We start from the raw sequence: 13,653 nt of genomic DNA, 5'->3' as shown, positions 1-13,653 counted from the left end.
ATAAACTTTATTTATGAACACTAAATATTCATGTTAATTTTCATGTATCATAAAAGTCTTTTTAAAAAAGCATTTAAAATTATAAACACAATTCCTAGCTCACAGGCCATAGAAAGCAGGCAGCAGGCTGGATTTGGTCCACAGGCCATAGTTGGCTGTCTCTTATACAGGCTTTTATACGTTATGCAAAGTGTTTCAAATTCCAGAGACTTTGGATACTTTTCTTTTTTTAGATTTCTCATTTAAAAATATATACAATGCAAGTTTTCTTTCTGGATCAATATACTCACATGAGAGAAAATAACTCAGAAAAAAATATATTTCCTTACTTGAAAAAAGGGAAAAGTGCCAGGCATGGCGGCTCACACCTGTAATCCCAGCACTTTGGGAGGCCAAGGTAGGCGGATCACAAGGTCAGGAATTTGAGACTAGCCTGGCCAATATGGTGAAACCCCATCTCTACTAAAAAATACAAAAATTAGCCAGGTGTGGTGGTACATGCCTAGTCCCAGCTACTCGGGAGGCTGAGGCAGGAGAATGGCTGGAACCCAGGAGGCAGAGATTGCAGTGAGCCCAGATCAGACCACTACACTCCGGCCTAGGCAACAGGGCAAGACTGTGTAACAAAAAAAAAAAAAAAAAGGTGGAGGGGAAAGCTGTAAAACAAATGTTTCATCTTAAAATACATAATTAGGAGATGTAAAATTAAAGATTAAAATTTTTATTCTATGCAACATAAAATAATATGCATAGATCTGGTACATAATTTATTAGTTTTTACTTTAGAAAAAAAGGACAGTGAGAAAAAGGTTTATAAATTTCTCAGTCCCTTTTATAAAAAGTTGCAACTAAAACCAGCCATCACTTACATGTACAACCATCAACTCTGAATATAATATTAATTATACCTAGGAACTGGAATTTACCTAGATGAGTTCTGGCGGTTTTTTGAAAAATGCACAATTATATCAGAGAACACTGTGTCTTCCACAATTTGTAACAATTTTGAAAAGGAAACTCCTGCTTCCATAATATAAGGAAACAAGAATACTCTTTCCATAGTCATCATCCTGTATTAAAAAAACCTGATAGTCTGATTTACCTTTATCAAAGGTAAAATGATTCACATTTGCATGGATTACTCTGATCCTCAGTAGTTCCTAAACACAAAATTTTGCATAAACCTTTATCTGGGTTTTCCAAAGCAAGTATTACACTGGCAGAAGTCCATGAGCTGAAGAAAAAGAAATTGAATATAAAAGGTTTACCAACGTTATCCTTTCTAATTTTACAACAGCTTCAGGTGTTGAGACCTAACTGGTTTCTGGTGCCTATCCACTATGAACTTCTAACACTTCTCAGTACCATCTTTTGGTGGTTGCTTTACTTTGCAACGTAGAAGATCCTTTCATCCAACTTCAATCATCTGTTCTTTCCCAGACTTCGTTTCATTATAATAATGAATTTTATAATCTTTAGCAAGTTGAATATATACTTTCTTTTGAGAACCAGACAGATTTTTCCCGTTTTCATTTACAGTCTTCAGCTTTGCCTGCAGTGAACCATCCTTAGCTTCTTGGAGGCTTTCAGCTACATAAATGGTATAAGCTGAACAAGGTCATTTTGGTTTTCCAAGCAGTTTTAACTCTCTCTCTTTTTTACTAAAGCTTTCCTTTTTAACTGTTCATGCATGATTTCTGTTTCCAAAGACATAATCTGACTTGGAGTTAGCTGTTCTTGAATTCTGCTTATCTCTTCTTTGTATGCCTGCCAGTCGACCCTATAAGCATCTTCATATATTTTTTTCTCTGAGTTGGGAAGTTCCCTCCAATGCCCGGTGATTCTTCTAATTAGTTCTGTATTTTTTGCATCTGGGTTCTGAGCTTTAAATATGGGTAATTGTTCTTCAGAAAATCGAAGGTAAGAAGTTACAGATTTCTTTGGATAACTTGCCAAGGCAGATGAAAACCATTTCCATAAATACACAAAACTGAAGGGGAAGCGCAGTCGACTTCCACAGCTGGTACACAGCTCCGCCTGGACCTTCCCAGGGTGCTCAACATGCCCCACATGCTTCGAAGAAATGCCATCGCACCAGCGGACCAGGCAGTGGCCGGGTCCCAGTCTCAGAGAGCTTCCTGGCACAACAGACACCGGCAATGACAACTCGAACCTGCCTGCGACCCTCTGGAGTTTGTTATCATGCCCGCCACTCACGAGGCACTATGTCACTCAGGCTGGAGTGCAGAAGCTCGATCTCAGCTCACTGCAACCTCCGCCTCCCAGACTCAAGCGATTCTCCTGCCTCAGCCTTCCGAATAGCTGGGATTACAGGCGCGAGCCACCATGCCTCGCTGATTTTTGTATTTTTAACAGAGATGGGGGTTTCGCCGTGTTGGCCAGGATGGTCTCGAACTCCTGACCTCAGATGATCCACCCACCTCGGCCTCCCAAAGTGCTGGGATTACAGGCATGAGCCACGGCGCGTGGCCCTGGACTGGGGTTTTTAAGGGGATCATGGGGGGTGAGGGGCTGGATACCTGGGGTCGTTGATGGGTTGAGGTGAGGGGAGTGTGGAAACGGCATTCTTTCGTGAGTCAGTTCCTCATGAGGTCCTTTGCATCAGCTAGCATCAGTTGTTTCATTGGTGACCAGACCCTGAAGGAATATCTCAGAGAGAAAACATTTGGTGATGGTCAAGTTGTTATCTATAGAGTAGTTAAAGGGAGCTATAATCTAGATTCTACATGATTAGGACAATAGGCACCAAACAGCTATGAGGAAGTGAATCCGACAGCAAGCAGACCCAGTGATGAACGCTGAATTTGCCACAAGCTTGGTGTATTTTCGTTTCTCCCCCTGTTCTTCCCTGATTTATTTTATTATTATTATTATTATTTTGAGACAGAGTTTCGCTCTTGTTGCCCAGGCTGGAGTGCAATGGCCCGATCTCAGCTCACTGCAACCTCTGCCTCCCGGGTTCAAGCGATTCTCCTGCCTCATCCTCCCTAGTAGCTGGGACTACAGGCACCCACCACCACACACAGCTAATTTTGCATTTTTAGTAGATATGGGGTTTCACCATGTTGGATAGGCTGGTCTTGAACTCCTGACCTCAAGTGATCCACCCACCTTGGCCTCCCAAAGTGCTGGGATTACAGGCATGAGCCACCGTGCCTGGCCTCTGACTAATTTTATAAAATTTCTAGGGATGGCCCAGCACAGTGGCTCATGCCTGAAATCTCAGCACTTTGGGAGGCCAAGGAAGGAGGATTGCTTGAGCCCAGGAGTTCAAGACCAGCCTGGGCAACTGTGAGACTCCCCATCTCTACAAAAAAAGAAAAAAAAATTAGCGGGCTGTGGTGTTATGCACCTGTTATCCCAGCTACTCAGGAGGCTGAGGCAGGAGGATCACTTCAGCCCAGGAGGTTGAGGCTGCAGTGAGCTACAATCATGCCACTGTACTCCACATTGGGTGACAAAGCAAGACCCTGTGACACACACACACAAAGTTTATAGGGACGGCTTCAAATTTACCATGCACCAACAGCCACATGGGCCACCTTTCTTTTCTTTTTCTTTTTTCTTTTCTGTTTTTTTGTTGTTGTTGTTGTTGTTTTTTTTTTTTTTTTTTTTTTGGAGACAGAGTTTTGCTGCTCTGTGGCTCAGGCTGGAGTGTAGTGGCCCAATCTCAGCTCACTGCAAAATCTGCCTCCCAAATTCAAGCAATTCTCGTGCCTCAGCCTCCCGAGTAGCTGGGACTACAGGCATGTGTCACCAAGCCCGGCTAACGTTTTGTATTTTAGTTAGAGATGGGGTTTCACTATGTAGCCCAGGCTGGTGTCGAACTCCTGAGCTCAGGCAATCCACTGCCTTGGCCTCCCAGAGTTCTGGGATTAAAGGCGTGAGCTGCTGCGCCTGGCCCACACGGGCCACCTTTCTGATTCACACTAAACCTGTTCCTCAACAGGGCCTTCGCACTGTTCCCTCTGCCCAGAGCGTTCTTCCTCCATAACTACCCGTGGCCTCACTGACTGTCCTAGCTAGCATCGTCCCTCGCAGCACTCTGCTCGTCATCTTTTCTTGTTTTTTATTTTTTTATTTTTTTATTTTTTTGGAGACAGAGTCTTGCTCTGTTGCTCAGGCTGGAGTGCAGGTGCGCCATCTCAGCTCATTGCAACCTCCGCCTCCCGGATTCAAGCGATTCTCCTGCCTCATCCTCCCGAGTAGCTGGGATTACAGGCAGCCACCACCATGCCCGGCTAATACAGATGAGGTTTCACCATGTTGGCCAGGCTAGTCTCGAACTCTTGACCTCATGGTCTGCCTGCCTCGGCCTCCCAAAGTGCTAGGATTACAGGCGTGCCTGCTCATCATCTTTAGAACACCTGTCACTATCTGAATTATCTTTATTACTGGTTCCCTTGTTTATAGTCTGCCTCTCCCAGCTAGATACAGAACAATGCCTGACACACAGCCCAGTCTTAGTGAACATGAGATGAATGAATAAACCCCAGCCACGCAGTTCTAACGGAAGCTGCTGTGTGGACTCAGGGTGAACACCCGGCCAAGCCAGGCCATGCACAGTCCTTCCATGGGATTTTCCCAGCTGAGGCTGAAGGAAGACGTGCAGATCCTGTCTGGTGGCAGATGGCATGGCATGTGGCTCTGGAGCTCTCTGTCCCCTAGTAACCCCATCCCCACCCCCCAGGGGAAGAGGCTGCCCAACCCGAGGTAGATGTGCTGAGAGCAGCAGGGATGAGGCTAGAGATGTCCTGGGATCTCTGAGCCTTCTTTCTGTGTGCAAAACCACAGAGTCCTGACTTCCAGGAAATTCCTTTCTTGCCTCAGCAAATTTGAGCCAGGTCTCTGACTCATTAATAAAGGACCCTGATGGACACAGATGGAATAAGGGGCCACGGGAAGGGTGGGGCCTCTTTACTATAAACGGGGTGCAGCAGGGCATGGTGGCTCACGCCTGTAATCCCAGCACTTTGGGAGACCAAGGTAGGTGGATCACTTGAGGTCAGGAGTTTGAGACCAGCCTGGCCAACACGGCAAAACCCCATCTCTACTAAAAATATAAAAATTAGCTGGGCATGGTGGTGGGTGCCTGTAATCCCAGATACTTGGGATACTCGGGAGGCTGAGGCAGGAGAATTGCTTGAACCCGGGAGGCAGAGGTTGCAGTGAGCCGAGATTGCGTCACTGTACTCCAGCCTGGGCGACAGAGCAAGACTCGTTCTCAAAATAAATAAATACATAAATAAATGGCACAAGCGAAATGGTCACTCAGCTGAGACAACAGAGACGGGACTCAGATCTGCTTTAGGGTTGGATTAGACCCCTCTAGGGGTCTCCTCAAGCCCCTGTGTATCCCAGGGGCTCCCCCGCCCCTGCGGACCTCTGTTTCTCCCATTATAAAACGATGGGGTAGACGAGATGGCCCCTCGGCCAAGTCTGGTGGAAATGTGGCATCCGAACTGACTCCCAGTAGATTTCTGAACAGTCTACCCCATCACCCCACTGGAGGAGGCAGACACAGGCTGAGGACCACCGAGGCCCTGGGCACTGCTGGGCTGGTTCTATCCAGCGCCCTGCCTGGCAAAACCCCGCTACAGCTCATCAACACGCAGCAACTCCCCCCGCCCCCAGCCCAGCACCTCCAGTGTGGACAGTCGGCAGAGCTGCTCGGGTGGCTCTAAGACTCCCCTAATGAGATTCTTGACGATTTGGAAACTAACGATATGCTCAACTCATCTTTAATTGGCATGGTGCTGCTGGAGATGCCAGCACGGGCGAGACGCAGGCCGGCTTTGACTCGAGCCATCATCATCGCTCTTTGGCGGCACCCAGTCCTCACCCGCCCTCGCAGCCATCGCCCCCGCCGCCCCGCTGCCCACACCTCCTGTGGCTCAAGGCCGAAGAGCCAGGGAGTGGCAGAACCAAGGCTTGGACCTGGAGCTGCTGAATTCTGGATCCCCCGTGGGAGGACTCTGCACCCTTGGGATCCCCCGTGGGAGGACTCTGCACCCCTGGAGCCCCCAGGATCCCCCTTGGAAGGACTCATCGCTGTGGGATAAATGCATGCTGACTCCTCGATCACTCCCCCGGGCTACACCTCTTGGGGGCAGGAACCTCCTTGACCACGGCACTCTCCACTCCTCACACACGCAAGGGCTCACAGAAAGTTGCTGAAGAGTTCGGGGCTCCAGAATTCAGCAGCTCCAGGTCCAAGCCTTGGTTCTGCCACTCCCTGGCTCTTCGGCCTTGAGCAAATTGTTGAGCTCCTCCAAGCCCGGCCACCTGTCCGTAAAGGAGGAATGGGCACAGGGCACAGGTAACTTGTGGAATTGTTCAGAGTACTTACTGCGATGACACTGATGGGACCTGGCACACAGGAGGGGCTCAATGGTGTCTTCTGATTGCCCAGCTCTGTGTGGGGCACTCAGTAAGTACTCAATCAATGGTGAGGCTGCAGCTGCTGCAAAGGGTCTACTCTGGCTGGGTCTCTGGTCTCTCTTGGGAGCTCAGTGACCAGCCTCTGCCCAACCCCAAGCCAACCCCTCCCCAGCCCCAGCCCAGCCCCAGGACAACCCCAGCCCAGTCCCAGACCAGCCCCAGAGCAGCCCCAGCCCCAGCCCAGCTCCAGCCCAGCCCCAGCCCCAGCCCCAGCCCAGCCCCAGCCCCAGCCCCAGCCCCAGGACAACCCCAGCCCAGTCCTGGACCAGCCCCAGAGCAGCCCCAGCCCAGCTCCAGCCCCAGTCCAGCCTGAGCCCCAGCCCCAGCCCAGCCCCAGCCCAGCCCAGCTCCAGCCCAGCCCCAGCCCCAGCCCCATCCCTAGCCCCAGCCCAGCCCCAGGCCAACCCCTCCCCAGCCCCAGCCCCAGCCCAGACCCAGCCCACCTCCAGCCCCAGCTCAACCCTAACAGCCCCAGCCTCAGCCCAGCCCCACCCTCTGCCCAACCCCTGCCCATCCCCAGCGCAAACCCTGCGTAGCCCCAGTCCAAACCCTGCCCAGCCCAACCCTTGCCCAGCCCCAGCCCAGCCTCAGCCCTAGCTCAAGCCTAACACAACCCCAGCCTCAGCCCAGCCCCAGCCTGGCTCAGTCCCTGCCCAGCACCACCAGCGGCCACACAAGGCCAAGAGCCCCCTTCCCTGTTGCCTGGAGTCCCCAAGGCAGAGTGTCTCAGCGGAAGCTATGAGGTGCTTTGAGCTCCCCAGGTGCAATTGGAGGCCTTGTTATCATGATTAATATTTAATTTCTCATCAGGGGTGACCACTCAGCTGTCTCTATGCTGCCATTGTTCCAAATTTCCTCCTTTTCTATTTCTGATTCCTTCTCTTTTGTGAGACTGTGCTGACTTTGCCCTTAATAAATCTCATTTTATTCTTCTAATTTACTCAAAGTTGGATAGTTTTAGTATCATCTGAATTATTAGCTGTTCTGTCAGTTTAATGTTAACTGCAAATTTTGGTCAATGGATTTGCCATTCTGTCCTCCGGATCAGAAATCAACATGCTTTATAGGGGCAGCTCCCAGCGAGGGGTCCGGGAACCCATCCCAGTTCCAGCCGCGAGGGGCTGAACACCACCATTTTCAATGCCTGTCGCCCACGTTACCTGTGGCAGGGAGCAAACAACTGTGTGTGTGTGTGTGTGTGTGTGTGTGTGTGTGTGTCAGAGGGAGGGGGGAGAGAGAGAGACAGAGGAGAGAGAGAGAAAGAAGAAAGAGAAAGGAGAGAAAGAGAGGAGAGAGAAAGGAGAGGGGAGAGAGAGAGGAAAGAGAGAGAGGGGAGAGAGAGGAGAGAGGAGAGAGTCTGGCTGCTGACCTCACCTGGATTAGAGGGGCAGGGGGCAACAGGGGAGCTTGGGGGTCACAGATAAGTGAGTGGAGGGAGGACAAGAAGGGGGTGACCTCCAGAGAGGCAGGGAACCAGAAGGTGCCAGACATGAAGAGGAAGAAGAGGAGGGGTAGGAAGAGGGGGAGAGAGGGAGAAAAAGCGGGAGAGGAGGGAGGGGGAGAAGAGGGGGACGGGGAGAAGAGGGGGAGGGGGAGAAGAGGGGGAGAGGGAGGGGAGGAAAGAGGGGGGAGAAGAGGAGGGGAGGGGGGGGGGGAGGGAGGGGGGGGGGGGGGGGGGGAGAAAGAAGAGGAGGACGAGGAGGGGGAGGGATGGAGGGAGGGGAAAGAAGATGGGGAGGAGGGAGGGGGAAGAAGAGGATGAGGAGGGGGAGGGGGAGAAGAGGGGAGGGGGAGAAGAGAAGGAGGGGGAGGGGAGGAAGGAGGGGGAAGAAGAGGGGGAGAAGGGAGAGGGAGAAGAGGAGGAGAGGGGGAGGAGGAGGGAAGAGGAGAAGAGGAGGAGGCCGCTGCTGGGTGCCCTCCAGGATGACTATGAAAATCAGGGCCGGGCGTGGGGGTGGTGGGTACCTGTGGTCCCAGCTACTGCTGAGGTGGGAGGATCACTTAAGCCCAGAAGTTCAAGGCTGCAGTGAGCTGTCATCCCACCACTACACTCCAGCCTGGGCAACAGAGTGAGACCCTGTCCCCAGAAAAACAAAACAAAAAAAAGCCATGGACAGAGATGTCTGCCTGAAACTCAGAGGTTAAACAGAAATAAGGCAGGAGAGAGTGGCCGTGGCTGACAGTGGGGGCAGGGGTCCTGAGAGATCCCCCAGGGAGGCCTTTCCTGTCGGGGCCCTGTGGCTTCCGGGGGGAGGCAGGACTTCAGGTGTTTAAAAGGAAGGTATTATTCTTTAATAGCTAACATTTATTGAACATCCAGCATGTCTCAGGCACTATTTTAAATATTCTACAGAAAGTAATGGATACTTTTAACAACCCTACCTAGGCACTGTGATTTTTCAAACAGCTTTATTAAGATATAATTCATATGCCATGCAACTCACCCATGTAAAGCACACAATTCGATGTTTTTTAGTGTATTCACAGCGTCGTGCAACCATCACCACCATCAACTTTAGACCATTTTCATCGCCCCCAAAAAGAAATTCCACACACCTTAAGCCATCAGTCCCCACTGCCCTCCCTCCCAGCCCCTGGCAGCCATGTCTCTATTTTCTGTCTCTACGGATTTGCCCATTCTGGGCATTTCACATTAGTGGAATTCTACAGATGTGGTATTTTGTGTCTGGCTTTTTAAAATTAGCATCTGGGCTAGGAAGAGTGGCTCATACCTGTAATCCCAGCACTTTGGGAGGCCGAGGTGGGCGGATCACTTGAGGTCAGGAGTTCGAGACCAGCCTGGCCAACATGGGGGAAACCCCATCTCTACTAAAATTACAAAAATTAGCCACACGTGGTGGCGCATGCCTGTGATCCCAGCTACTCGGGAGGCTGAGACAGGAGAATCGTTGGAACCTAGGAGGCGGAGGTTGCAGTGAGGCTAGATGACGCCACTGCACTCCAGCCTGGGCGACAGAGCAAGACTCCATTTCTAATTAAATAAATAAACTAAGCATCTAATATTTTCAGGGTTCATCCATGCTGCGGTCTGTGCTGGACTTCACTCCTTTTTATTGTTGGATAATATTCCATCGTGGCCACACCACCGTCTGTTCACCCAACCTTCGGCTGAGGGGTGTGGGCGCGATGTCCACTTTTTGGCTACTATGAACAAAGCCGCTGTGACCATTCACATACAAGCTCTTGGGTGGACGTATGTAGCCATTTATCTTGGGTATATACCCAGGGGTGGAATTACCGGGTCACAGGGTACGTCTGTATTTAACCATCTGAGCTGCCTGGTGTTTTGTTTTGTTTTGTTTTGAGACAACGTCTCACGATCTCGACTCACTGCTGCCTTGATCTCCTGACTCAGCTTCCCAAGTACCTTGGACTGCAGGAGCGGACCACCACACCCGGCTAATTTTTTTTTGTATTTTATACAGATGGGGTCTTGCCATGTTGCCCAGGCTTGAACTGCCTGTTTTAAAAGGAGTTTATTTTAAAGATAAAAGAAAGGAAATGAAAGAGCAATACTTGAGGGCACAGTCCACAACTATTGGTCCCAGGAAAAGAGAGATTTTTTTTTTCTCATTCATTTCTGTATCCTCTGACACTGAAGAGACTTTTCATGGATGGATGGATGAATGAATGAATGAATGAATGAATTAGGGAATCTGAGGGACTTGGGAGAAGCAGAAACAGAAAAGAGAAAGGAGAAGTTCAGTTTTTTTCCAGTCTTGAAGCTGAGCGCTGGCTTGGACTGGGACCGTGAGACCTGCCTGCCCAGGGAGGCTTCCAGAGGACCCCCCAGGAGTGGCCATGGGCTCCCCCGGCCCCTGGGCCTGGACTTCCCTCTTGCCCACCTCAGGGCCTCAGTTCTGCCCTGGGAGGTGGCGGCTCAGCACTGCAGCCTTCGCCACTAAGTCATGCTTTTCCAATCTCTCTCTTTAACAACGGCTCCCAAAAAGTGTAATTTTTCGCTCCATGCTGTCTGAGACGGCAGTAACAGCCCGTTAAGCAAAATAATGAGAGGAATAAAATCTGCTGAGACGCGGGACCTCCAGACATACTCGGCACACAAATCTTGAGGTTATAGAGCCTGGAGTCTAGAGGCTTTCAGCGGATCAAAGTGCCGGGTGGGAGACACCGGGCCGGGTGAGCAGGTGGCTTGGGGTGGCCCTGTCCCTGCAGCCTGGAGCTCCGAGCAGTGCCCGTGGCACCCAGGCCCTTTTAAGAGCTTACAACAGAGTTCCTGGCCCTTTTAAGGGCTTACAACGCTAAGGGGTTCCACGTGAAAGGGTCGGGATAGATTGAGAGCACATGTGGTTAGAGTGGGGGTTAATCTTTTAACCTCAGGCCTGGTCATCAGTGGCACCGGCTGGTCTTGCCACTGACTTCATTCCTGTTGTTTTTCAACTTTTACTTCCTTCTCCTATTCAGAGCAGCCGTGATGGGGCCGTCTTCCGTGTCTGAGCGGTGGGAGCCTCCTGGCAGCCTCCCGGGCTGCAGTTTTGCTCTCTGGGGGTCTGAGCCCTGTTCACCTGCTCTGAAGTGTTACAGAAATGGCCCCAGTCAAGCCCGAGACTCTCTCCAGCCCGAGCTGGGCTTCCTGAACTCCTCGGCTCACCACAGAGGCCCAGCTGCCTCTCTGGCCTCCCTTGCCTGTGTCCTGAGGACCTGGACCTGCCTAAAGCCCCCAGTCCTGCTCCCCACCCTTCTCCTGGCCTGAATCCCACCCGGGATTCAGCTCACCCTCTCCTCAGACCCGCTGGGGGACTCTCCATCTCTATGGGGGCTGCGTGGCAGGCGGAGACCACAAACCACTGCCACAACACCCCCTGTACCACCACTCTCCCGGCACCTTCCCCACCAGAAGGCAGGGTCTTCCTTGCCCCCTCCTCAACCCAGAAAGGCCTTCGAGACGGTTTCGATGGACAGAGAAAGGCCAAAGAGACGTCGCACCAGCCTCCCGGGGTTGCCGGAACAAACGCCACACACCAGGCGATGCTGGCCACAGGAACTCATCTCTCACAGTCCTGGAAGCTGAAGTCCGAGACCAAGGCATAAGCAGGGCTGCTTCCTGCTGAGGCCCCTCTCCTTGGTTTGCAGACGCCGTCTTCCCCCTGGGTCCTCACAGAGTCGTCCCTCTGTGCATGTGTGTGTCCCCATCTCCTCTTCATATAAGAACACCTGTCAGATTAGATTAGGGCCCACCCCTATAACTTCACTTGCCCTTTTTTTTTTTTTTTTTTTTTTGAGACAGGGTCTTGCCCTGTCACCCAGGTTGGAGGGCAGTGGCACCATCACGGCTCATGGCAGTCTTGAATTCCGAGGCTCAAGTAATCCTCCCACCTCAGCCTCCCAAGCAACTGGGACCACAGGTACAACACCACGTCCAGCTAATTTTTTTTTTTTTTTTTTTAAGTAGAGATGAGGTCTTGCTATGCTGCCCAGGCTGGTCTCAAACTCCTGGGCTCCAACGATTCTCCCGCCGTGGCCTCCCAAAGGGCTGGGGTTACAGACGTGAGCTACTGTGACCAGTGCTTTTTTGGTTTTTTCTTTTCTTATAGAGATGGGGTCTTGCTCTGTTCAGCCCAGGCTGGTCTCAAACTCCTGGGCTCAAGTGATCCTGTCGCCTTGGCCTCCCAAAGTGTCTGCATCACAGGCATGAGCTGCCACACCCGGTCTCCTCATTTTATCTTCACCCTCTTTCAAGGCCCGGGCTCCAAATACCACCCCATTCTGACACCCTGTGGGTTAAGACTTCAACATATGAATTTAGGAGTGACAAAATGTAACCCATAATGGATGCCATCTGGCCTCCAAGGCTGGGCCTTCAAAGCCAATACACATGCCCCCAGAGCCCAGGTGTGGGGCCGTGGCGGGGGGGGTCCCAGGCCATGTGGACAGGAACCAGGGCCTCTGGTCCTCGGCGCTGGCTGAAATCCCACTTGAGACCCAGCCCCATTTTCTAGCAGCCCTGTGAGGTGCCGACGCCATCATCCCCATTCCACAGAGGAGAAAACAGAGGCCCAGAGAGGACAGGTCGCTGGCACCTTCCAGAGAAGGGCACGTGGGGGATCTAAATACTCACACGCCTTAACTGCCCTCGGCCCCAGCTCTTCATTACGATGCTTTAGCCTGGGCCATCATCCCTGATGCGAGGCTGCACCTGGGATGACCTAGGCCGCACCTGGAAGGCACGGCCCGAGCAGCCAGTAAACATCCTCAAGGAGCAGCCGGAAGCAAGGAAAAAAGGCATCGAAATGGCACAGACAACAAGAGCCCCGAGCGACGGGCTCGGTCCTGCCTGGTCTGCTGACCTGCCCGCCTGGCGGTGAGAAGGCTGGGACCCAGACAGAGGCCGGGGCGTCCGGGCTGACCCAGATGGCCCCACAGTGCCGAGGTACAGCCCGAGGACGCTGAAGAATCTCGGCGCCAGAAGGGCTGAGGCTAGACGTGGAGCTAAGCCCCAGGACCCCCATCCCAACAGGACCTTCCTCGGTCTAGTGGCTGGTAGCAGGCAGGTGACACAGGCGGGGCTCTGGGTGTGCACCCACCCCGCTTCTCTCTGCGTCTGCTTCTTACTTCACTCTTCCCTCCCCACTGCCTCCCTGTCCCCTTCTCTCTCTCCTTCCCTTTTTTTTTTTTTTTTTTTTTTTAAGACAGAGTCTCCCTCTGTCACCTAAGCTGGAGTGCAGTGGCGCAATCTCAGTTCACTGCAACCTCTGCCTTCCAGGTTCAAGCGATTTTCCTGTCTCAGCCTCCCAAGTAGCTAGGATTACAGGTGCATGCCACCACGCCCGGCTAATTTTTGTATTGTTAGTAGAGATACAATTTCATGGGCTAGGCTGGTCTCAAACGGCTGACCTCAGGTGATCTGCCTGCCTTGGCCTCCCAAAGTGGTGAGATTACAGGCGTGAGACACCACGCCCAGCCCCTTCTCTCTTTTCTCTGAAAACCAGACTTTAGATCTCCCACACCCAGTGGGAAATAAAGCTACCCCGTGGCCACCTGCAGGGACAAACCCACTGTCCCTAACTCCCCCAAATAACTGAGAAAGAGGATCTGGCTGTTTTAGCTTCAGCCCTGGTGTATGGAGCAGGGTCCCCCTGGGTAGCAGCTGAGCCCCACCCTGGACTGGCAGGTTCATCCTAAAACTGCCAGCTCCCATCACTGTCAACTCCA

At 51.9% G+C, this 13,653-nt stretch overlaps 1 protein-coding gene across 1 annotated transcript; it reads right to left on the bottom strand.

Moving 5' to 3' along the window:
• Positions 1–1,348: 1,348 nt before the first annotated feature.
• LOC112621223 (transcription factor A, mitochondrial-like) lies at positions 1,349–2,090 on the bottom strand. The gene is given in 3 exon segments (XM_025380572.1): positions 1,349–1,572; positions 1,647–2,039; positions 2,042–2,090. Coding segments are annotated over 3 exon segments (666 nt in total).
• Between the last annotated feature and the right edge of the window lie 11,563 nt (positions 2,091–13,653).

This window comes from Theropithecus gelada, chromosome 3 (genome assembly GCF_003255815.1).
Source record: "Theropithecus gelada isolate Dixy chromosome 3, Tgel_1.0, whole genome shotgun sequence".
Classification (NCBI taxonomy): Eukaryota; Metazoa; Chordata; class Mammalia; order Primates; family Cercopithecidae; genus Theropithecus; species Theropithecus gelada.
The sequence above is the reverse complement of the archived record's forward strand: the minus strand, read 5'-3'. Positions and strand labels throughout refer to the sequence as shown.